The 26,833-nt window shown below is 39.0% G+C and overlaps 1 protein-coding gene across 2 annotated transcripts; it reads right to left on the bottom strand.

Annotated features, from left to right (window-relative positions):
- Positions 1-3,176: 3,176 nt before the first annotated feature.
- On the bottom strand, positions 3,177-26,668 carry LOC137948742 (altered inheritance rate of mitochondria protein 25). 2 transcript variants are annotated; one of them, XM_068794898.1, is made up of 13 exons: positions 26,571-26,668; positions 26,380-26,461; positions 24,948-25,549; positions 6,406-6,492; positions 5,553-5,594; positions 5,330-5,374; positions 5,110-5,175; positions 4,896-4,952; positions 4,735-4,796; positions 4,351-4,471; positions 4,063-4,140; positions 3,865-3,971; positions 3,177-3,444 (listed from the first exon to the last, which is right to left on the bottom strand). In XM_068794898.1, the coding sequence occupies exons 3-13, from the start codon at positions 25,539-25,541 to the stop codon at positions 3,414-3,416; spliced, it is 1,290 nt and encodes a 429-aa protein (XP_068650999.1). In that variant the 5' UTR covers positions 25,542-25,549; positions 26,380-26,461; positions 26,571-26,668; the 3' UTR covers positions 3,177-3,413. The 2 variants fall into 2 exon arrangements, with proteins under 2 accessions (XP_068650999.1, XP_068651000.1); XM_068794899.1 differs by lacking the exon at positions 26,380-26,461.
- Positions 26,669-26,833: the final 165 nt, after the last annotated feature.

Here is a 26,833-nt window from a genome sequence, read left to right as displayed (position 1 = left end):
TTGATGAGTTATTTGTGGTGGAATGTGATGCTTCGGGCGGCAGTATAGGTACAGTGCTACAGTAACAAGGCCATCCGATCGCTTATTTCAGCCGACAGCTTGGCCAACACCATCACAAGCTAGCAGCTTATGAAAGGGAATTGATCGGTTTAGCGAAAGCAATACAGCATTGGCGGCCTTATCTCTGGGGGCGCCCATTTTTGATTCGAACCGATCATTACAGCCTGAAGTATCTTCTTGAGCAACGCCTCACCACCTCCCCTCAGCAGCACTGGTTGAGTAAACAGATAGGGTTTGATTTTACAGTTGAGTATAAACCTGGAAGCTTGAATGTGGGGGTTGATGCTTTGTCTCGCCGAGACATTCCAGAGCCGCACTTACATGCTATCAATCAACCCCAAGCTCTCTTGTTGGATTCTATTAGGTAGGAAACACAGCAGCATTCGGAACTCATTGCATTATATCATGATATTCAGCAGGGGACATCGGATAGACACTAGACGATCCAGGATCGTCTTATCTTGTTCAGAGATCAGATCTTTCTACACCACACGTCGCCACCTATTCCCAGCATCTTAGCCTCTTTTCATGACAGTACACATGAGGGCCGACAGAAAACATATTTCTGGATCAGTCGGGAATTTTATTGGAAGGGTATGAAGCGCAGTGTAGCAGATTATGTGGCGGCTTGCCAGACCTGTCAACGGAATAAAGCTGAATCATTAAGTCCCGCCGTGTTGCTCCAACCACTTCAACTACCGTCCCAAGTCTGGTCAGATATTTCCATGGACTTCATTGATGGCCTTCCCCCCTCGTCCGGCAAATCAGTTCTAATGGTAGTGGTTGACCGTTTCTCTAAGTATGGCCATTTCCTCCCTTTGGCGCATCCTTACACAGTAGCTCACGTAACTCAGCCATTCAAGGATAATATTGTCTGGTTACAAGGGATGCCTGCGTCCATTACCAATGACAGAGACACCATCTTTACCAGTATGTTTTGGAAAGAACTATTCAAGCTGCAAGGCACGAAGTTGGCGTTTTCTTCCGCCTACCATCCGTAGACTGATGGACATACCGGGGTCGTCTATCGGACGATTGAGATGTATCTCCGTTGTTTTGTGGGGGACTCGCCTAGAAGGTGGGTTAAGTGGCTGGCCTGGGCAGAATTCTGTTATAAAACATCTTACCATAGTCCAATCGGAACTACTCCGTTCAAGGTCGTATATGGCAGAGATCCGCCTCGAATTTTATCGTATGAACCAGGTGCATCCAAGGTAGCCACCTTGGGCCAAGCTTTAGCAAAAAGGGACGCCATGCTCAGTGAAGTGCGCACTCATCTCCAGGAGGTTCAGAATACTATGAAATTATATTATGATAAGAAGCACCGGGAAGTATTCTTTTCTCCAGGAGATTATGTATGGCTAAGTCTCCAACATTATAGCAGCTTTCACTGACAGCCTCCAAATGCCACAAGCTCTCTCCAAAATATTTTGGTCCCTTTTAGGTGTTGGACCGCATTGGCACAGTCGCCTACCGCTTGCAACTTCCACCTGAGGCCAAGATCCACAATGTCTTTCATGTCTCCCAATTGAAGGCCTTCCATGGAGACTCCCCATTCCTGTACACCCCTCTGCCCCCACTAGATGAGGGACGTGTCTTTTCTACTCCCGCGCAAGTGTTGCAGGCTCGTCGCATTCAGGGTTGTTGAAACCATTATGCTAAAAGGCTCAAACCTGTTAGGAAAGCAACCCCACGAATTTAATACAAGGACTAGCCCGGTCGATACAAACAAATATTCCAACACTCCCCTGCACAGGGAAAACCCATGGACAAACTCATTGGAAAACCCGGGACAAATTCGATTGGAGCGGGATTCGAACTCGGGACCAACCTGGTCTGATACCATGTAGAAACCAGTGTACTAAAAGGCTCGAACCTATTAGGAAAGCAACCCCACAGATTTTATACAAGGATTGGCCCGGTCAATACAAACAAATATTCCAACAAGGGCGATTGGAGGTACTAGTGTAGTGGGCGAATGCTGACCCCATTGACACTACATGGGAGCCCTTAGCCGCTTTAAGGGCTCTATACCCCACTTTCGAATTTGAGGATAAGCTCTTTCTCCAAGAGGGTGGTGATGTTATGGACTCCATAGCACCCCAAGTTATCAACAGGCATAAGAATTAAATTATGTTATTTCCCTTTTCATGTATTTCAATTTGGTTTGGTTTGGTTTGGTTTGGTTTGGTTTGGATGTAATTGGCGTGAACCAAAGGACCCACGAGTCTAACTTGTATTTTCGTCACCAACCCTATTTATTGGGACAACAAGAGCAATGAAGATTAAGTATTGAGAAATCTAGTTTAGACAGGTCAGATTCTCCCTCAGAGGTCCAAGTCGAGCTTTCGTCACAGCTCAATCATCTCTATTGCATCATCACCATTCCACGTTCAAGAAATAGATCTTCTCTCCCAACGTCAACATCCAATCTGGAGGGAAGAGAAGGAAGAAGGGTGATAAAATCCATGGCTCAGGAAGATCCTAATAGAAGGAGCTTATCTCAAAACTTTTACTGTAAACAAGACATGTTTTGAAGGATATTGACAAGGCTACAAAGAGAGCCATATCCAGAAAAGAGAGAATTTCCAGCCATGGAGCGAGGGAGAAAAGAGTCAAATAGACCTGATGAAGAACCAGAAGAATGGAAGGAAAAACCTCCAAGACAACGATGGGCACAGCTTTTTTATATCAAAACTACAATCACTTGCGTTTGGGTAACTACAAAAACAGTAACAACTCAAAAGATCATTCAGTTAAACTGAAGCATATGAGACCAAGAAATGAAAACCAGACAAGAATTCCATCCATTCATCACCCCTCAAGAACACCCAAACCAGTTCATTAATTCATACACGAAATGCAACATGGAATTCCGGGAGGTTTAAAGGGTGATTGGGAGGTAGAAAGAGATGTTTCAGTGGCAAAAACAGGACCCCTTTCGCTTTGTCCTCTTCCTTGGATACGAAGAGCAGTGAGGATGTGGGAGAGAGAGATGCTTCCTACCTTTCCCACTTCAAATATTTATAGATTAAATATGTTTTTTATTAGATATTGTCAATTATTTGAAATGTTATTTTTATAATTGTAATTCTTTAAAAATAAGAGATCTTGAGAGCAATATACACACTTACCTTTTCACAAGGTATTCTTTCAAATTCTACATCAGTAAACTGTAAAAAGCATGCAAGCAAATAACTTTTTGTCTCTGAGAAAACAATTGCAGCACAACAAAAGACGAGACGCATAAAAGCCCAAGTTTTGTTTGACGGGTGGTAGTTGGATGAAAACAAGAAGATTGGGGGAACCTATTATATATGGAAGGAAATTCCTGCCATCCATGGTTTACCTTCCTACTCACCTACTGCAATAATAGGCAGTCCCCTGAGAAAAGAAAAGATAAAACACATATGAGTGTTTTGACCACCAAATATTTAATCCAAACTTACCCAACAGGTGAAGAAAAAAGATAATTGCAGAAATGAAATATAGCTACGCCAAAAACTGATTGCTAAGGCAAAGGCAGCTGCTTATACATAAGCACATACATTCGTAAAAAGCAGAATTATGCAATAGCCTTCGTTGACGATGTAAATATATTCAATCAAGATTCATTTATCATTATGGAAGAATGTCCCAAAAGTGTCACCAAAAACCATTTCAGAGATCACCCAATTACAGGCAACCACCCAAGGATTAAGTCGAATGTTTCTTTTTTCAAGAATACCGGCTTAGCTCTAGTACAGCAAATAAGCCGACCTGTCAGTGAATATGTCCTACGAAATCAGTGAATCGTATGCTTACCAGCCCCCATGCCTAGAGAAGTAGTCATTGTCCAATGATATAGCAAGAGCAAGAGCCACTGCTCTCTCTGACAAAGTAAGTGGGCGACTAGTGTTTAACTCCGGAATCTGAAACATAAATGAAAAAGTAAGCAGGAAAAACATTTTGGTTGAAAGTTTTTATCAAATAGAGAGAATCATGATATCATCAATAATTTGCCTCTCCACTGCTCCCACTCGTAAATCTCGACTCCAATTTCCCAAACCGGATCACGTACTGACCTGCATCTGTGAAGAGCTGCAAGGAGAAATTTCAACTAAAGTAAGATCCTTTGGCAGGGAGCATTTCTTAGAAAAAGGAATTACTGGCTAAGATTGGATAAATCATCAACAAGCTTCATAACAAGCTTTATATTGGAAAATGTCAACCTTCAGATTTATAACATTTTGAGGTTAACCAATCATTATTCAGATGCATCAAGTATCATATGACAGGAAATGACACAACCTCAAGACCAATGCCCCTCCAGTCTCGATCAATCTCAGCTAGGACATTTCCATCACTATCTTTCAAAGTAAATGTCCAGTTCCAAAAACCAGGGTTTTCAACCACAGCAAACTGCTTATTCCTGTAACAAAATTTTATTTGAAAAGATTAATATTTAAGATGCAGCTTACACAAAATTCCTTCCGTGAATATATGCAAGATTTTCTGTAGCACATCTAAATTCACTAATGCAATGCATGATAAAGGAAAACCAATCCACAAGAACATCAATTGCCAGTTGAAGGCATCTGGTCAGACTAAAAATTAATCCATAAAGAAGACTTTGAAGCTCAAAATAATGAACTGTGTCTATCACTGTAAACAGAATCAGATAGACAGCATTACCCCAAATATAGATCATATATTCTCCTCCAAAGATGCCATCGCCTATGTACCACACCAATTTCCTGGAACAACTCAAAGATAGAAAGTGCAGACTACTTCATGAATCTCAGTTTCAATTTATGAGCCAGAACACCTTCAGAAGTTTAATCAATTCAGCATACCTTACCATTTACTTCTGCATATATTGTGCTGTTTATAAACCAAATTGGTCTCCGCACCTAAACCAGAAATTGAATTAAACCATCGAGTCACAAATACTGAAATACATCATACTCAACCAGATATTGCTCTGACTAGCTTGCGCAATACACATTCGAAATGAAAAGGTTGAACCACACCAAAAGTTGTTGCCAACAACAAAATACAGGTACTGACCCTAAATAGCTCATTTCCCACTGCATCAATTACATAAGCTATGAAAGGACGCCTTGTACGTAGCAGCTGCAATATGCCAACATGAAATTTCTGTGAGTTCATAACAATTTGGTGTGAAGGAGGAGGTTGGTAAATCAAGTTCAGACTGAGGTGAGACAACTGAAAAAAAGCATTTTGACAAACCACAGGATTAAAAAGAAAATGAGACAAAGGTGCTTACCTGCCTAAAGATGACATTACTTTGCTCACGGATAAAACCCACAGGCTGAAAAAGATAAGTCAAATCAGTAACAGAGCTTTTTTTAGCAAAACCAGGAAAGTAAAACAACTTCCAAGTTCACAAGAAGAATAAATAAATAAATAAACTTCATCTGCTTCTACTTTTTCTTTTAATAATAGATGTATCAACTAGTCAAGAGATAAAGGAAAAAGTGATGACATACGGCCTGAGGGAAAGCGGGATCTACAATGGCATATCTGTTTTCCTGCAATCGGTAAACCAATACTATCAATTTAAATATAAACATTTATCTGCAATCTATAGTATGATTTAAAGCACCATAAAGGAAAATGCACATTAGGCTGTAGTGGATACATATCTAACCATCCAATCTGCCATTAATAATAAAGAGAGGGGAAAAAACTGCCTAAGCACTACAAAAGATTTTTTTTTGAAGAATTTTTTATTTTTTATTTTAAAAAAATTGAAGAAATGAAAAGGCTGTATATATTAACAAAAAGAATTACAAAGAAACGAGGAGTCCTAACAAGAAGAAATTGAAAGGTTGCTCCTGACTTGGCAAGCACATCTGCCACCGAGTTAGTAGATCTCGGAATGTGAGACTAAATACAAGAAAATTGAAAAGCAATTTCAAGAATTTCCCGAAGAGAATCCCAATGGGTCCATTCCTGCATGACTGGGATCTTGGTTCCACACCACATTTTTGCAATGATGCTCCAATTATCGCGGATAGATGAACCAGCAAAGGAGGAAAAAGACTTTTTTTTTTTTAAATAGTGAAAATTTTATTGAGGAAACAAGAATGTTGTTACTATTGTTAATTACTCTAAGCACTAAAAATATGATGTACACACAACAATTATATCATATAATTAGAAAAATATTAACATGATTTAAAGGACTACCTCCTCATTTACTTCACACTTAAGTATGATACAAACAACTTAGCAAGCAAACATCTCACAGGGTTGTATGTCCAAACAGTCCTATGACAGTCATAATGTATACTTCCATCTTATAACAGAATAAAACAGAAAACAAAGAAAAAAAATCACCTGTTCAAAACCCAAAACTAGATTTGCCCACTCTATATCCCTAGTTACGAGTAAATTGGTTCTCCCAAGAAGAGGTGAGATCTTATCCTGAAATATACAAAGATGAAAAAGAAATGTATCAGAACTAATATCCGAGGTGCAAGTGAAATATCTTTCATACAACCATCACTTTTGAAACATTAAGATTTAAATCTCCATAGACTTATTTATGAGATAGAAAACAAGGAATTGCATGACATTAATAGATTAATCCTTCACTTTGTCCTTTCATTTGAAAAAAAAAATCAACCTACCCATTAAGTGGATTAAGAAAATTCAAAAATTCTTGATCGCATTTCACAGTAGTTATTTCCATATTGACTATGAAGTAAGCCCTGATGATGAATGCATATTAACATTGTCCATTTTTATTCCTTATGACAGAGATAACTTGTATGAGTTTAACCATAAAAAATGTGAAGTTCCAAGCTATGAAGAGGAGACTAAAGTATTAAAATCAGAATTATAATAGTATACAGCATGAACAAACGCAACTGAATAAAGAGGTAAATTGACTCCTAGTCTAGCAAGGAAATAAGCAAACATCTTCACAACTCTAGAATATGACACTGAGAATGAACAATTCTAACATAGGTTATTCACTTGAAAATTCTGATTCAGAGGCAAACAAAAATTTCCCTTGTGCAGCTCATCTATCTTAAGAAAGAAACTGTTGGAAGATGGGCCCAAGTCCACATGTCCAAGTGTGTAGAAAATGGGCTCAAGCCCACAGACCAAGGAGAAGGCCCACTGACCCACACAGTGGTGGCATGATAGTAAATAAAGAGTCATCGCATAAAGATGGCACTGATGTAATGAGTTTATGATTTATTCTCTTCTTCACTCTTACTAGGGTGAAGGGTATTCTTGTAATATTAGTACTTTTGATATATATAAATACAACTTAAGGGGGAGGGTTTGGACAAGTCCATTACCCAAATCTTCCTCCTCTTTTCTCCAAATTCATCACTCTTCCTCTTCTCCTCCTAAAACCTTCTCTCCACTACTCTTCTTCTTCTTCTCACCCCTTAATCCACTTCTACTGTGATTATACATCATAAAATCCTAAATTCCAACATGGTATCAGAGTGGGTAAAGATCTGAGATGGAAAAGGAGAAGAAGATGGAGAAGAAAGGGAGGAAGAAAAAAAAAAAGTTTCTCGTTTTTCCTTAAGTTTTTTTTTCCTAATTCTGGTGTTTAATTGGATGTTTCACTCTTTTTCCATATTTGTCATATAAAAAATTATATACCGTTGGAAAGATATTTGAGTTTAGTATTCAACTCAAAAAGAATCGTTGAAATCATATTTTTCTAGAAAATCAACATCTGAAGCAGCAAAGGTCAAGTAAAAGAAAAGTTTCATACAGTAGCAGAAAGCTTCAACTTTTGAGCCATTTTATGCTATAAAAAACGAGACTTTATTTGTAAGTCAATTTTCTTACCATTTCAACCAATTCTCAATCTAAGTTTTTTATATGGAGATATCAATCTCGAAAGAGTGAATGGTCATGCTAGCCAAAGAAGAAATAGTACTCTGTTCGGCCAGATTACAGAGTCTGAAATATATCAGATTATTTATCTCAAAAGAAGTATATTTTATAAAGAGAAGTTATACTTTTTTTTTTTAGAAGAGTTGTAAATGTATTCAAAAGAAAAAATACAAACCTAGAGACTAAAAAGACATTTCCTCCACAACAAGATGTTGGAGGGTAACGCCTTTTTTAGCTTGAACATCGGCTAAATGATTAGCGGATCTTAGAACATGTTTCCAAGTACATAATAAAACAGAAGTTAAATTAAAAATTTCATCAAAAATCTTCCAATGACGCCAAGGGGGTTTTGATGGCTTGGAGCACCAGTTTATAATGACTTGAGAATCCCCTTCAATCAAGAGAGCACCGTCCTTTTTTTGTTTGAAGAGCTTCAGCCCGTTGAGCAAGCCATGTAGTTCCGCACAAGTAGAGTCTGACACTCCAATTGGACCCGCATAAGTGAAGAGAAGATTCGCTTGATCATCGTGAATTACTCCACCAAATCCAGCTGGGCCCAGACACCCGAAAGCACTTCCATCAAAATTTAATTTAAAGTGTCCAGGAGGAGGTCTAGTCCATTCTAACATAATAGGAACCTTCGAAGTAAGAGACATTATCGCAACATTTCTCCAATTTTCCCTCATATTTGTTGCTCTTAGATCACAGAATTCTTTGCGAAGGAGAACCCAAGAGCTAACTTGACCGACTATCTGATCACAAAGAATATTCCGAGGAATAGCTTTCTGATTGAATTTGCGATTGTTTCTTTCTTTCCATAAATTCCACGCAATGTGTCCAACACAACAAGATATTAAGATTTTCCCTAACTTCGGAAGACGAGAGCTAACCAAAGTTAAAATAGTGTTTTGCAAATCTTGCGAAGGGCAATATAATAAACCGATTTTGTCCATTAATTTGGTCTAAATCTTATGAGCATATTCGCAATGTAGAAGCGTGTGATCTGCTGTTTCAGGAGATGTGTTGCAAAATGGGCATTCTGGATTGGAAATATTAATGCCTCGTCTCTGCAAAGCGTCAAAAGTTAAGATTTTCTTACGACATACCGTCCAGATGAAAAATTTGATGCGAGGAGGAATCGGGAGCGACCATGCAAAAGCAGCAGGATGTTCTGCGTGAAGAGGCGGGTATGAAATCATATGATGGTACGTTGAGGTTGTAGAGAACATACCTTGTTTGTTGGGTGTCCAGATGAGTGTATCGGCAGAATTTTTTAAGGCCACACCAGAAAGTAAATTAACCAGACCAGTAGCTTCAACAGCTTCAGAGTCATTTAATGCCCGCCTGAGATGAAGATTCCAACCACCCGAAGACTGCCAATGGTCAGAAATCATTGAACTACGAGATCTTGACAGTTGGAATAAAAGAGGATAACTTTCCTCTAAACAACTAGCCCCGATCCACCAATCCGACCAGAATAGAGTATTTGTACCACTCCCAATATAGCATTTGACGGCAAATTTGAAGGTAGGTAAGAGTTTGGCAATTTTCTTCCAAATAGGGGATAACTTGTAAAATCTTCCCCCATCCGTCCACCAGCCATTCTTTTTTCCGGATTTAATTGCAACCATTCGGCGCCACAGTAGATTGGGTTGCATGTTGAACTTCCAAAACCACTTTAATAGTAGAGACTTGTTGGTGGTAGCAATGTCACGAATCCCGAGGCCCCCCATTACAATTGGTTTACAAACATCTACCCATTTTACAAGATTAAACTTTTTTTCCCCGTTTGGCCCATCCCATAAAAATCTTCTTTTCAAGAATTCAATTCTATCCCGAATAGAAGCTGGACAATGGTACAAAGATAAGAAATAGGATGGAATTCCATGAAGGCATGATTTAATTAGAACCAGTTTACCAGCTTTGGATAAAAATTTTCCTTTCCAAGAAGCCAGACGCTTCTCAAGCCTCTCAACAACCGGAAACCAATAATTTTTCGAAGGCAGGTAAGGAGTCAAAGGTAAGCCCAGATATGTACTCGGAACTGATGCTACCTTACAACCCAGATAGTAAGCCATTGAGTTGAGAATAGATGCATCAATATTAAATCCAAAGATTGTTGTTTTTTCCCAGCTTATCTTTTGACCAGACGTCATTTCAAATATGTTCAAGATTGCTTTCATGTGTTTTATTTGTCTCATGGACCCTTCTCCAAAAAAAATAGAATCATCTGCAAACTGAAGAATGGGAACGTTTTGGATTGGATCAGAAAAAATAGGACTGAGCCAACCCGAACGTTTAGCAAACCGGATCATAGAGGTAAAGTATTCTCCAATGAGAGTAAAAATAAATGCAGAAAGGGGGTCTCCTTGTCTGATCCCCCTAGAGGCCTTGAAATATCCTCGGGGTTTCCCATTGACCAAAACAGAATATGAAGGAGAGGAAATACAGCTCCTCATCCAAAATTTCCATCTTGTACCAAAACCCATACGGTCAAAAAGATAATCCACCAGTTTCCAATCAACCCGGTCAAAGGCTTTCTCAAAATCAATTTTCAGAACAAACCTAGGAAGGGAAGATTTTTTGAACGAATCAAGAAGTTCATGAGCTTGGTTGAAAGGTATTTAAATCTAGTTTCGGAAGGGGGAAATTTCATGTCAATCTGATCAATATTTAAGAAGATATTCGCATTGGAAGAATCTAAGGTCATGCTAGTATACTGTTGCATGAGAAGATCTGGCTTTAAACCGAATTTTTTGCTTAAATTTTTGAATTGTTGATATTGATCAATAATATTACTAATCTACCCTTGGAAAGTTTTTGTTTGTTAACCAACAATATCTAGAAAGACTCTTTAGAAGATCATCTTATTTTCAAAAAATTTCCTTGATTTACTTGTTAAAGATTGCCTTGCCTTAAGATTTCAAGAAAAAAAAGGCAAGGAAATGTGTCTTGTTTGATTGCTAAATTGGCACCAATTGAAGGAGGAATCTACCTTATTTAGAAGATTTTTCCAGTCAAAAATTTTGTGAGATTTTGTTGGTATTTTGAAAGATTACAAAGAATTTGATTTGGTATCCTTAACTAAAAAATTAAGGTAAGAAAAGAGTGAAATATTTAGCTTGGCTTGAGTTACTTGATTTACAGTATTTGAGCTAGTGAAGTTGTTGATACTAGCCTTCTTTTACTTGATCATACAAGAGGTAGATTAGCACTTGAGCTTGCAAAATATTTGTTGACTTCAAGTAGGGATCATTGACATTATGTCCCAACTTGAGGGGGAGAATAGAAGGAGAAGTATGAAGGATGAGCACATTGGAGATTGTTTGATTTATTGATTATCAAACAATACTTGGTTCAACTTATTATTGGCAGTCTTTTACTCGGCTTGACTCACTCACTCATTGTCAAAGCTACTATCTGCTATCTGCTATCGGCTTGACTCCAGCTTGATTATTACCGTGGATTATTACCTTGGATTATCCTCAACTTATTACTTGGTGCATAGTTTCCTTATTCAAAGATGGATTTGTTGTAGATTATTTTATGTGTCCTTATTACTCTTAAGGACTTTTACTACCTATTGGTTATCCACTGCTATATAACTGCCTATTTGGTACATGTTATTTGGGCCCAGGCCCATTTCAGTTGTTGTTGTTGTGTTTCTCTAATTGAGACAGTATTATTGAAGAAGGACTTCTCAGTTGTTGATTGTTGTCCGCATTGGTTATTCTGATGAAGAAGAAAGTACATAGTGGCCCCAAAATATTATCTTCTGGTGATTACCCTTTACCCCCTTATTCCCCTTATTTGGCATTTTTATTCCTACCATTTGAAAGTCGATGGCCTATGGAGGGACACCGTGATAGAGAAGTTTATTACTACACCTCTGAGCAATGCCTATAGACCCACTACCTACAAAGGATAGGAGTGTGCCCAACATCCAATGTGAGTCAAGTCTATTGTTTACCCAAGAAGTGTTTTTTTTTTTTAGCTGTTGAATTTAGGACCCCATGAATAATACCTCGAGCAAGGGGAGAGAGAAAGAGAAAAAGGAAAAAGAGAAGAGCTCTCGGGTATAGAGAGAAAAGAAGGAAAATAAAGGAGAGTACAGAGAAAGCACTTCACACGAGAGAGAAGAAAAAAAAATAAGAAACTTGTTTGATATTGCCGACTTACAATCACCCCTATTTATAGTTGAGGAGGTGATAGAGTCCATGTACAACTAATCTTAGGACTCCTAATTACATTCGAACTAGAACTCTCTAAGATAAGCCTATTATGATAAGATTACATTATCTATTTAAGAGACAAATTTAACTCAACTACAAACACCTTCTTTAAGGATGTGAATCAAGCTAGAGAGCCAGCTCTTGGTCTTATCTTGTGGGTCCCACGTGATTTTCCAACTCATGTAGATAAGAGACACCAGCTCGTGGTATCTTTGTGGCTCCCACTTGATCTTCAAATCTTCTATTTAATTCCAGCACATGTTCCTTATCTCTTAGTTAAAGCCACTTTGTATGAGGACTCTTGTTGACACCTCTCAAACTCATGGTGGGTCCCACTAGCTTGTGGGGCCATGGTGGGTCCCACATTGTAACACTCCCCCTCAAGTTGGGGATGAGAAAACATCGTAGATGCCCAGCTTGCTGCAAATGTTAAACAAAATTTTGTGAGTGACTGGTTTGGTGAGAATGCCTGCAACTTGATTCTGTGAAGATACATGCTCAAGAGATAAGATGCCGGCAGTGAATTATTCTCGTATGAAGTGGCAGTCTATTTCTATATGTTTTTTTCTCTCCTAGAAGACTGGATTTGATGTGATGTGAATTGTAGTCTGATTATCGCAATATAGATTCATAAGAGCTTCTTTGTAAAAACCCAATTCAGTTAGGAGAGGTATGATTCATAGGAGTTCACTGACTGTGTGTGCCATGGCTCTGTACTCTGCTTCCGCACTAGACCTTGCAACTACATTTTGTTTCTTACTCCTCCATGTAACCAAGTTTCCTCCAACCATCGTACAATATCCCGAAGTAGATTTTCTGTCATCTGGGGATCCAGCTCAGTCTGCATCTGAGAATCCTTCGATGTTGAAGTGTCCACGATTTTTATAGAGGAGCCCTCTTCCTGATGCTCCTTTCAGATATCCGTTCTAGTGTTTGCCAATGATTGAGTTGTGGTTTGTGCATATATTGACTTACCACATTGACTGCATATGAAATATCTGGCCTCTTTACTCAGAGATAAATAAGTACTCCCACCAATCTTTGATATTTTCCGACATCTACTTCTCCAGTACCTGCAGATAATTTTGAATTCGAGTCCATAAGAGTTTCTGCTGGTCTACATCCCAGCATTTCGGTCTCCTCCAATAGGTCAAAGACATGCTTCTTTTGAGATAATATAATTTCATGTATAGATTGCAGTACTTCAATACCCAAAAAATATTTGAGCAGTCTGAGATCCTTTGTCTTGAATTCAGTACATATCCTTTCATTTGTCTTTTGGATGCCCTCGGATCACTCCCAGTTATAATAATGTCATCAACATATATGGCTAGAATTACCTTGCCCTTCAGTGTGTCTTTAATAAAGACAAAGTGATCTCCAGAGCATCTGTGAAATCCGGCCCGTATGAGTGTTTGGCAAAAAATTTCAAACCATGCACAAGGCGATTGTTTGAGACCATAAACAGATTTTTGTAGTCGACATACGGACTCCCCCTCAACCACATACTCAAGTGGTTGCTACATATAAATGTCTTCCTTTATATCATTCAGAAAAGTATTTTTGACATCAAGTTGATAGACTTGTCAGGAAGAGTTAGTTGCCATAGATAATAACAAACGTACCGATTTTAATTTAGTCGCTGAAGAGAAGGTTTCTTCATAATAAATGTCATAACATTGTGTATAGCCTTTAGCAACAAGGCGAGCTTTCAACCGAGCCACGTACCCATCTGAATTGTGTTTCACCGTAAATACCCATTTGCAACTGATGGGTTTCTTATCTGAAGGAAGTGGGACTAGACCCCATGTCTGATTTTCATGAAGGGCTGCATTTCTTCATCCATAGCCGTCTTCCACCTGGATGTTTGAGAGCCTCCTAATAGGACTGTGGTATAGGTACGGAGGAAATATCCAATAGAAATTGACAACAAACAGGGGATAGACAATGATGAGACACAAAGTTTGTTATGGGATGAGAAGTAGAAGGCATGGTGCATGATCTAAGCTTTTTCCTAACAGCAATAGGACGAGTATCATATTTTGGGCCAAAAATAATCGGAGAAGATGGACTTACCTCGGTAGTATCCGACAACTCAGCAGGTGTGGTGTCAGCAGTGTTTATGGGGGCTGAGTAGTTTATGCAGCATGGGGCACAATCGGTCGAGGAGAACCTGGTACTGAAGATAAACCTGGAGGAGCATTATCAAAATAATATGGAGAGTCTTCAAAAAATGTGACATCCCTATACACAAGTAAACACTGAAGAGATGGATTATAGCAAACATAACTCTTTTGTGTGCGAGAGTATCCAAAGAAGATACACTTCACATATTTGGGATCAAGTTTACTGTCTTTTGGGGAGGAAATATGAACAAAACATTGACAGCCGAAGACTTTTAAGGGCAATGAAAAAGGATCATCATCAGGTAATAATAGAGAATAGGGAGATTTTTTACCTAAAACGGAAGAGGGTAACCGGTTTTTAAGAAAACATGCGGTAAGAATTGCATGCGGCCAATAAAAGTATGGAACTTGCATGATATATAGTAAACCGCGAGCTACCTCAAGAATATGACGGTTCTTCCGTTTGGCTACACCATTTTGTAGAAGGGTGTGGGCACATGATGTCTGATGAATAATGTTAAAACGAGTCAAGATCTTTGGATGTGTATTCTTTGGCATTATCCAACAGGATTTTAATTTTCTGCCCAAACTGAGTGAGTATCATTGCATGAAAAGATTTAAATATCAATGGTATTTCAAAACGCTCTTTAAACAAAAATAACCAAGTGGTACGAGTAAAGTCATCAATGAATGCAATAAAATATTTCACTTTAGAAATGTTGGAGACACTCAATGGTCCCCATACATCAGTATGAATTAACGAAAAAGGAGAGAATTTTAATTTCTGGACGAAGTGAGTATGTAGACCTCTGATGTTTACTCATTTGACATGCTTCACAACGAAGGTCCGATCGTGCTTTAGGAAAAATTTGATGAAGAGATTGAGCGGACAGATGTCCCAACCGGTTGTGCCATAACCTGGTTTCAGTGTCACAGGTGGATGCAGTATTTATTTGTGGCACATCCAGGTAGTAGAGCCCCCCTTGTTCATGGCCTCCACCAATCACCCGCTTCGTTGTAAGATCCTGAAACACACATGAAGTGGGTGAGAAAGTGATAGAGCAATTAAAATGTTTGGTGAGCTAACTAACCGATAAAAGATTCAAAGGGAAAGTAGGGAAGAAAAGGATATCAGTGAGTGGAAGTGATGGTGTAACAGAAGCGGATCCTTTCCCTTAAGCTTTAGTTTGTGAACCATCAAATGGTAACAAATTTATGTGAAAGACACGGAGAAACTGAGTATAGTAGATGTCTGTAACTTGTAAGATGCTCGGAGGCTCCTGAGTCATTTATCCAAGATGAAAAGGAGGCAAAAAACATACCTGAAGCGATGGTGGCAGCGGTGGGCGAAGAAGTACTTGGGGAGGACCCCATAATGGTCTTCATTTTCTGGAATAGTTCATAGTCTTCATCAGTAAAAGTATGCTTTGGAGTTGTTGTGGTAGACTGCTCTACCTTTGTATCACTCACTAAGGCTTGGTTAGCCTTATTCTCATTAGCTTAATAACATCTTTCACGAGAGTGGCCCAATCTACCACATATAGAGCATTCTTCCAGGTGAAAGCATGTGTCTCTAGTCTGGCCATATCCCTTACAATGGGTGCATTCTCTCCCATCTATTCGATCAAAACCAGTCTTTCCACCTCTTCCTCTTCCTCTATAAAATCTGCCTCGGCCTCGACCTTGGTCAGATGGTGTTCCCCTATGTCCAGAGTACATAGCAGATGGTATTTTAGTAGTAGAGGGAGAAGTGTCTGGAATACGGAGAAGTGTAGCACAGACTTCATCAAAAGGGGGAACCGCGGAAGAGCTAAGAAGGTGATTCTTAGCAACTTCAAGATGTGGTTTAATGTTAGCAAGGCATATGACAGTAATCAAGGCCTCTTTCTGTTTATGTTGGACAGAGATATCTGTAGAGGTTAGCTTGGCAAGTTTCCATTTTTGAAGAAAGTCTCGAAAGCGGGCCAAATATTCATGTATATTATCTCCTTGTTTGGCAGTAAGCATCCATTGTAAAATATTATATGGCCTTTGTAAGTTGTCGGAGCTTGAATACAACTTGGCGCATGTCTCCCAAATTTGTTTAGCCGTCTCAAGATGAATGACATTATTGGAGACATGTTCCTCCATACTATTGATAAGCCAACTAATAACCAATGTATCCTTCTTTAACCATTTGGTATAGAATATATCATCTTTATCAATATGTGGTCCACGGATGGTGAGATGACCAATTAGGTCCATTGTGATAAGAAACCCCCCCCCCCCCCCCCCCCGCGTAAGGATATAGTGGTGATTCTGAGTATGTCACTCTTGTGACTCATATTATCTTCAGCCATAGTACGCAAATCAAGTAAAATAGTTCTCCAATCAAGTAGTATAAATATGACCAAGTGGAAGGCTTTAACCAACTTGATTAATGGAGATGCTTAGCATAAACATTAAGTAAGTAATTTTAATGGATAATGACTCATAAAAAACTCAACATCATCCTTCTTCATCCAGGAATCTTGTGTCAATCAATTTCTCCGAACGAAGGTAAATCAAGAGATCAATTTCTGTTTTCGATACCCTCTGATTTCTTCCCGATACATAGATATAGAAGTTTAAGTTATAAGATACAGAAATTTACAATAATGATTTTTCATAAATACAAATATACGATAATATCCTCCCTCAAATTGATGCTGGTAAGTCAACCAACAACAATTTGCCAACCAAAAATTGATGTCGTTGCCGAGTCATTGCTTTGGTGAAGACATCGGCCACTTGGAGATCCGAAGAAATGTAAGGAAGAGATATCACCCGACTATCCAAGGTATCTCGAATAGAATGACAATCAACCTCAATGTGCTTGGTGCGTTCATGGAAAACAGGATTGGTGGCAATCTGAATAGCACTAGTGTTATCAGCATGAAGAGGGGTAGAAGTAGTCTGAGGGGACTCAAGCTCCGCAAGAAGACCGCGTAGCCATACAATCTCAGAACAAGCAGTAGACATGGCACGATACTCAGCCTCAATAGAGGATTTAGAAACACAATCTTGTTTCTTACATCTCCAAGAAGTATCACCTAAAAACATACACCAACCCGTAGTAGATCGACGTGTATCCGAACACCCAACCCAATCAGCATCACTATAAGCAAGAAGTTGAAGAGAGGAACCTGCAGGAAAGAATAACCCACGAGTAGGAGAACCTCGAAGATAGCGGATGATGCGTCGAACTGCAACAATATGGAGATGACGAGGAGAGGACATAAATTGACTGACCTGATGAACTGCATAGGAGATATCAGGGCAAGTAGTGGTCAAGTAGATGAGACTCCCAACCAGGCGCCGATAGAGAGTAGGGTCATCTAGAAGGTCCCCTTCATCTTTCCTGTATTTGACATTGACCTCCATAGAAGTATCAATAGAAGAAGTGTCCTCCAAACCAGCCAAGGTAATAATATCTTGAATATACTTATATTGGTTTAAGAAAATATCATTGGCCCAATGATGGACTTCCAGTCCTAAGAAGTATGTGAACTGGCCAATCTTTCATACGGAAAGTGGCATGCAACAGCTGCTAAACCTTAGTAATCAAACCACAGTGAGTTCCAGTAATGATAATATCATCCACATAAACCAAGATAAGGACTATACTCGATGCCGACTTATATAAGAAGAGAGAATAATCATACTGACTTTGTGTAAACCGGAAGGTAAGAAGCGTACTGCAAAACTTCTCAAACCAAGCCCGAAGAGCTTGCTTGAGTCCATATAGAGAACGTCGTAGCTTACAGATATCATGAGGAGAAGAAGTAGTCATACCATAGGGAAGCTTCATGTAGATTTCTTCGTGAAGATCACCGTGAAGAAAGACGTTCTTCACATCCATCTGATGTAGTTGCCATGACTGGAAAACAGCAATAGTTAAGATAGTACGAACTGTGGTTATTTTGGCAACAGGAACAAATGTATCCTCATAATCAATCCTATATTCCTGTTTGTTGCCCAGAGCTACTAGGCGAGCTTTGTACCGATCCAAAAAGCCATCAGAGCGAAGTTTTATAGAGAAAATCCATTTACTCCCAAGAGGCTTAAATGTAGGAGGTCAAGGAACAATATCCCAAGTGTGATTCTTCTCAAGTGCTCGAAGTTTTGTTTACATTGCCAACACACATGTGTCATGGCCTATTTGTAACAAGTGGGAATGAAAATAGAGGATAAAGTAACCACAGGAGAGATAGTGGAAGAGAAACCATACCAATGAGGAGGCCGAGAAGGGCGAGTAGACCGGCAAAGAGCGGTGGAAGCTGGAGCAGGAGTAGGATCAGGTGCCAGGCCAAGATCGTGAGGGGGCATAGAGGAAGTGGAACAAGACTCATGTCTACTACGTCTTCCATACACAAAACCAGGTTTAAACCTTTCCACAATTGTCGGAGAATCATCAAAGCTAGGCAGAAGAGATAAAGATGCAGATGGCAGCTCAACATGAGATGGAAAGAGATATTGATTTTTAAAAAAACCACATTCCGAGAAACACGTATACGACGAGCATGGATCATAACAAACATAACCCTTTTGAGGTATAGCATAACCAAGAAAAGCACACTTAACTGATTGGGTCGTAAGTTTATATCATTCATGAGCAGGGAAATGCACAAAACAAACACAACCAAATGTCTTGTTGGAATATTTGTTTGTATCGACCGGGCTGGTCCTTGTATAAGATTCGTGCGGTTGCTTTCCTAATAGGTTCGAGCCTTTTAGCGCACGGGTTTTAACATGGTATCAGAGCAGGTTGGTCCCGTGTTCGAGTCCCGCTCCCACCGAATTTGTCCCAGGTATTTCTAGTGAATTTGTCTCGGGTTTTTCCGGTGAGTTTGTCCACGGGTTTTTCCCGTTCGGAGGAGTGTTGGAATATTTGTTTGTATCGACCAAGCCGGTCCTTGTATAAGATCAGTGCGGTTGCTTTCCTAATAGGTTCGAGCCTTTTAGCGCACTGGTTTCAACATGTCTGAAGATCAGAATATGAAAGAGAATGGCCAAACAACTTAAAGAAGGGAGAAACATGATGTAATGTAGGAGAAGGTAAGCGATTGATCAAATGAATCAAAGTAGAAAGTGTTTCACACCAAAAACGAGAAGGAACAGATGATTCAAGTAAAAAGGTTCTTACCACATCAAGAAGGTGACGTTTTTTCCACTCAGTAACACCATTTTGTTGCGGTGGTGTCGAAGGACAAGAGCGCTGAGAGACAATCCCTTTGCTTTGAAGAAAGTCCTGAAACTCATTAGACATGTATTCGCCGCCAGAATCAGAGCGCAAGACCTTGATACTGGCAAACAATTGAGTCACTAGAAGCGCACGAAAACGCTTAAATACTAAAAAAAACTTCGGCCTTAGCCCGTAGAAAGTAAACCCAAGTAAACCGACTACAGTCATCAATAAAGGTGACAAAGTACTTGTAATGCGCATGAGAAACAACAAGTGTAATCCCCCAAACATCAGTATGAATAATATCGAAACATTGTAAGGCATGAGATGCATGATGAGGAAAAGGTAAAACTTTACTTTTGCCAAGTTTGCATGATGGACATTCAAAAGAAAGATCAAGAGAAGAACATGTTTTTTTGTCCCAATACACCAGAATTAAATAATTTTTGAAGTACATCAGAGTTTGGGTGGCCTAGACGTTTATGCCACATCTTAGGTCTAGAACCAAGAACATTACATGCAAAGGAAAGGAAAGAAAAACTAGGACTAATGGTGGAAGGAAAAACATAAAGAGGAAAGAGTCATTCCACTTTAGGCCCCTTTCGCGATCATCATCCCTGACACTTGATCCTGCACAACACAACCGGATTGAGAGAAATGGACGTTACAATTATTATCGACCAATTGACCAACAGAAATAAGATTTGTGGAGAGGTCAGGGGACACGAAAACATCAATTAAGCAAGAGGAAAGATCACCAACAGCACTGATAGGCAGAGAACTGCCATCAACAATGTTAATTTTCTAATTTCCATCATAATTTTTGACATTGGAAAGAGCAACAACAGTATTGGTCATATGGTTAGAAGCTCTAGAATCAAAATACCATGGCTTAGAAGAAACTTTATGATTACCTGAGAGCCCAAAAGTAGAGAAAGGAAAAATGATCATTTGTTGTACCATCTCAGGAGTGAGTATGTTTGGGTTTGCTGAGGTTGTAGGTGCAGCAATAGGAATAATAGGAACAACCAGCGAGGCAATAGGCCATGCAGTAGAACTAGAGGCACCAGCGGAGGTATGATAAGCAGTACCCTACGTCCTTTCAGGTCGAATGGGGCAGGCAGAGATGATATAACCTTGTTTCTTGTAGTAGTTACAAAACTTCCTAGGGCAATCCCAAGCAATATGACCAAAACCTTTACAACTAAAGCACTGAACAGCACGTATGTCTCTTCCCTTATTCCTCCCCTGGGCTAAATAAGCCACAGTAGCATGGGCACTAACATTAGCCCGATGTTCCATGCCAGCCTGAGTTATTATACACTGCTCTTCACGAAGAAGTTCATTGAAACAAGCATCTAGAGATGGTACAGGATGACGATTCATCAGATTAGACCGTGCAATTTCAAAATCGGAACGAAGCTTCACCAAGAATTGATTTCTCTTGTTGGTTTCATGCACTACTTGAATGGCAAAGATACCTATGACGGAAGAAACCACAAGAATCACCACTGTCTCAACAGAGAATGTTCCCGTCGAACATCCTCGCAGCGCAAACAGGATTGGAACTGGATGTTCCCTCCCGTCGAACACACTCACGGCGTAAATACCACGCAGAACCCCTTCCCCTGTTACGGAATCTCCCCGACGATCAACTCGCGATGCAAATGAATAGCAGAGATACCTATTACGGAAGAAACCACAAGAATCACCAATGTCTCAACAGAGAATGTTCCCGTCGAACACCCTCGCAACACAAACAGGATTGGAACTGGATGTTCCCTCCCGTCGAACACACTTGCAGCGTAAATACCACGCAGAACCCCTTCCCCTATTACGGAATCTCCCCGACGATCAACTCGCGATGCAAATGACTCTGTGAGAGTCCACCGAAACCAAATCAAGAATGGAGAACCTAGATCCAACGAACGAAGAAATCGGGAGGAAGAAAACTCACCTCTGAGATCGAAAACGTCGAAGAATTACTCTGGCGTCGATGATCTCTTGCAGCTCTGATATCATGTCAATCAATTTCTCCGTCGAAGGTAAATCAAGAGATCGATTTCTGTTTTCGATCCCCTCTGATTTCTTCCCAATACATAGATACAGAAGTATAAGTTATAAGATACAGAAATTTACAATAATGCCCTTTCATAAATACAAATATACGATAACATCTTGTTCCCACAGATTTATAAAAAAAAAACAATATGCACTGGTCTCGGTCAAAGTATTGTGCAAACCGACAAAAACTGCCTTAATAATCTCTTCTAATCAAAGATTATCCAAGATGCATATATTCTCATAATTTCATAAAATGAAAACATGCATAAGGATATCTTTAAACCACATAAAATTAATAATATCATAAATAAATACTTATCTCTTGAGCTTCAATCTTGCTTCATAAGGAGGCTTCTATGAGCAGTTTTTAATCATATCTTCATAGAGTATAATGGGGATCCTAAATTGGTAACTCTGATACCATATTGAATTTAGGACCCCATGAATAATACCTCAAGCAAGGAGAGAGAGAAAAAAAGAAAAAAGAGAAGAGCTATTGGGTATAGAGAGAAGAGAAGGAAAATAAAGGAAAGTAGAGAGAGAGCACTTCACACAAGAGAGAAGAAAAAAATAAAAAACTTGCTTGATATTTCCGAGTTACAATCACATTATGATAAAATTACATTATCTATTTAAGAGACTAATTTAACTCAACTATAAACACCTTCTTTAAGGATGTGAATCAAGCTAGAGAGCCAACTTTTGGTCTTATCTTGTGGGTCCCACATGATCTTCCAGCTCATGTAGATAGAGATATCAGCTCGTGGTATCTTTGTGGGTCCCACTTGATCTTCAAATCTTCTACTTAATTCCAGCACATGTTCCTTATCTGTTAGCTAGAGCCACTTTGTATGAGGACTCTTGTTGACAGCTCTCAAACTCATGGTGGGTCCCACCAGCTTGTGGGGCCATGGTGGGTCCCACATTGTAACATTAACTACCCTAAGAAAGTGGGTAGACTTTGTGCCCCCATAGTAGGGCTACTTTTCCACCTATGAAATTGAACGGAAAGTATTTTTAACTATGACCATTTGATTGGGGTATGGAGCGATGTCTTACTGCTAGGAGTGATTTTACTCTCTCTTATATTATACCATTTGGATCTCTTGGAAAGAACAAAGAGACCACCAACTTGAGGGGGAGTGTTGGAAGATGGGCCCACACCCACACAACTAATAAAGGCCCACATGTCCAAGTGTGTGGAAGATGGGCTCAAACCCACAAACCAAGGAGAAGGCCCACAGGCCCACATAGTAGCGGCATGATGGTAAATAAAGAGTCATTGCATAAAGATGGCACTGATGTAATTAACTTATGATTTATGTCTCTTATTCACTTTTACTAAGGTGAAGAGTATTCTTGTAATATTAGTACTTTTGATATCTATAAATACAACTTAAGGGGGAGGATTTGGACAAGTCCATTACCCTAATCTTCCTCCTCTTTTTTCCAAATTCATCACTATTCCTCTTCTCCTCCTAAAACCTTCTCTCCATAACTCTTCTTCTTCTTCTCACCCCTTAATCCTCTTCTACTGTGATTATACATCATGGAATCCTAAGTTTCAACAGGAACATTAATCTTAAAAGTGACGTTCAAGCTATAATGAATTCAAATGCCAGCCAAAATTGCCAAAACTCATTTAACACCGAGATCTTGAAAGATTAGAGGAAGGCTTCACCAAACTCATCAAAAAAGTTCTCTCTCGGCTAGACAACCCAGGGTTGACATGTCTACCCAGAAAGTTGAAATTTATGATTCCAAGACTGAGCAGAATGTGGAATCATTTCAATTAATTAACAACTGGAGTTCAACAGTCAAAATCTGCACCCTACTGCCAAAAAGCCAGTCCCACTTGGTGGCAATAGTGTGGTAATCCTATAAATGAATCTAGATTGTCAGTCTTACTGTAAATAACTCTGGTTTCAGTCCAACCATAAACCCAGATAACTGTGCCAATTGAAGCTGTAGGGAACCAATCCCTACCAAAAAAGCCAAATAAAAATGGAAAAAGCGAAAAGGATTAATAAGCAGGCATATAAAGTTGGCAACTGATGCCCTTCAACAAGATTATCATATTTTAGCTTAAATTTGTTGTTCACCCTCTTTTCCTTATGTACCCCCAAACTGTACATCCCCTCAAGGGGGTTTTATTCTTAGTGAATTATATCTTCTCTTCTTCCTCTTCTTTAAAAAATTATAAAAAAAATAAAAACCAAAACCACTTTCCTCTAGAAAGAAAAGTGAAAAATGAAGTTTACCAGTTAGTCAAATCAAGGTATTGAGAAGGTCATCTTGTGTAAGAAACTCTTTTTCCTCCATAACATCACAACCAAGACTCGTACACCCAGTGACCTCAAAATCCCATTCCCTCTCTCACATCACAGCAATTAAATACTGAGAGCATGGAAAAGCTAACATTCCTTAAAACATGCCAAATGCTTATTGCCATGGTTTTATCATACTCTACAGCATTACACGCACAGCCATCTGCCTCCAAGTTAAACCCAAGGGATAAAGAAGTGAGGCTCCTTTGACAATATTAAACCAAGATGGAAAGGACAGAGAGCCCACAGACTCCTTTAGTTGTTTTATGCCCACTTCATTTGTCTATAGTTGCTACAACTTGGCAAATACTAATTTTGACTTCAATTTGTTGTTATGCACCAAGGGAAAACTTAATACAGACAATATGTTTTACAAAACCGACAATGTTTTTCCTTCTTTTTTTACTTAGAAATATTTGTTACATACAAAGACACTTCCAGAATACTTCAGACTCTTGTGAGAGTTGATCCTAAGACTTGATACTGAGAAACCCTCCAAGCCAAAGGCTTAAAGCACAATACCATGCAGGTTCCTTCAAACTCTTGTGAAACTTGATCCCAAGACCTGATACTGAGAAACTTTCCAATGCAGCCCCAGAGCCACAGGCTTAATGCAAAATACCACAATGTCTTGCATCTTAGTTTTTACCATTATATCTAAGATGATAAGCTTTAGCTACAGAAGGAAAACAAGGTAATATTAGTAGAGTTCCTAACCTCTAGAGATATTATTCTAAAAATATGGATTGAAAAATTTTTAGCCAAATATTATTTTTTTGTTCTTGAATGTCGAAACCCCATACCTAGGGGAGAATTGAAACCCCAAGACCTCACACTAGAACCCTCCCATGTGGCCACTAAACCAAATGGCTAATCCACAGTTTAGTCAACAAATTAAAAAAAAAAAAAGAATATATGCATAATTTTGTGAACTTAGGATCAGATAATACAATCTTAAAAATTCAACAAAAAACACAAAAGGGTCTAGGCCCTAACAACATTATCTTCAGTGAAAAAGAGAGAAGAAATTACATGATATAGATATATAATATCTACTTACCTCATCAGGAGATTTTGGCTTCAGCAGACTGTCTGCTGATTCACTAAGCGGGGTCTGATTAATAAATGAGCTTTCTGCATTATCAAATCTTTCTCCAACAAATGGTCCATTTGTCATCACCCTCTTAGAAGGAAGCTGATAAGACAACTGTTTGGCAGACCATGTCTCTGGATTTCGTCCATATTGAGTAACTCTTTTTTTCCTCACATGCCTATGTTTTTTAACTCTCCTCTCATCATCCCAAAGCTTTACTGCCCAATCCCGAGTTAAGCTGGGGCCATACTGAACATACTGGGAAAATCGTCGAACAATATCAGAAGCAATCTGTTCCAAACCTCGATAACTGCCAGTATCAGAATTCATTTGAAATCCTCTGAGTGAATTATTGAAGATGACTTGTCTTCCACAAAGTTCCACATACTGAGCTCCTATTCTAGACGGTTGAAGAACTCTTGAAGGACAAAAGTATTCTTTGGTCATGTCTACACTAGTTTGACCCTTCTGCATATTGCATTGCCAATCGCTCAACCTAGAAAAATCTTTAGCAAGTTTTTTGTACTTACTGAAGCAACAGCACTCATTTATCCACTTCATCTTTTCACCTGACAGCAGATGAAAGTATCAACATAAATAAAAATACAGTGGATCACATGATCGGAATTTCAAATGCAAGGATATCTAATATCTACATTGCTGTCTGTGTTATTTTAGTCGTTGCCCCTCCTATCTTATAACATTACAACTTCAAATTCTCAGGTCTAACAAACTCGACATCAGAGTGAAAGGACCATCAAATATAAAACTGGACCGCCAAGTTTCAATATGTGAATCAAAGCTTTCTACTGAAAGAAGCTAGCGTCCAAGTTTTTTTAAAAGAAAATTGAGGAACAATAAACGTCTGGTGGTAAGCCTCATTTTGTACCCAAAAACATTGAGATTCACTGATTCAATCCACTTTTTGAAGAACTAAATAAAATAAAAAATAAAGAAAAAATAAATAGAGAAATTATCGAGCAAATGAACTACTACGTCTCAGAACACTCGCACGTTGAACGTCATATGTTATTTTTCTGAACAATAAAGTGAGGGTTAAAAATTTACAGTTGCAGAAAAAGATAGCATCCAAGAAATCTTTTAAAAGAAAAATGAGGGACAATAAACGTATTATTTTCTACCTAAAAGCATTGACATTCCACTAATTCAATCCACTTCTTCCAGAAAAGTATAAAAGCTAATACCAAACGAAAAAGACACAGAGAAATGGCCGAGCAAATAACCTACTCCCTCTCATAACATTCGCACGCTGAACCTTACACAGTCATTTGTCAAGAAAAGAGAGAGAGAGAGAGAGAGAGAGAGAGAGAGAAAGTGAGAATTAAAATTTTATAGCCTCGTTAATCAGACATAGGAACTAGAAAGTATTATCTCCTACCTAAGGCATGCAGTTCATCGAATGAATAATCTCAAGGAAGCTGTCAGCATCATCCAGAATTATACCGACATTTCAAAGAAATCTGTTTCATTTTCCCGAAATAATCAGAAAACCAGAGAATCCAAACCAATGATCAAAACATCCAGGTGATCTAGAATCAAAACGAAAAAGAAATGTAAGAAGAAAAGCACCTGAAATTTAGACTCACAAATCGAAGGCGACCCTAAATTTCAGAGGAGGGAAAGTCACAGGCAAAATTCGCCGGGTTTGAAAATTTTCGAGCAGCGGAGACAGCAGAAACACGTCGAGACTCGAGACGGAATACATAGCCCGTTGTAGGCTGTAAACGGATTCGGATTTTATTCAGATCCGATTCCATGACATCTGAAATTTTGGGTCTTTCAAATCCCATTGGTGACGTGAAGATAATTCTGTTCGCCTACGTCCGATACAA

Source organism: Aristolochia californica, unplaced genomic scaffold (genome assembly GCF_029961685.1).
Source record: "Aristolochia californica isolate CCGP_79_NKW_82.1479 unplaced genomic scaffold, dmAriCali1.0.hap1 SCAF_13, whole genome shotgun sequence".
Classification (NCBI taxonomy): domain Eukaryota; kingdom Viridiplantae; phylum Streptophyta; class Magnoliopsida; order Piperales; family Aristolochiaceae; genus Aristolochia; species Aristolochia californica.
The sequence above is the reverse complement of the archived record's forward strand: the minus strand, read 5'-3'. Positions and strand labels throughout refer to the sequence as shown.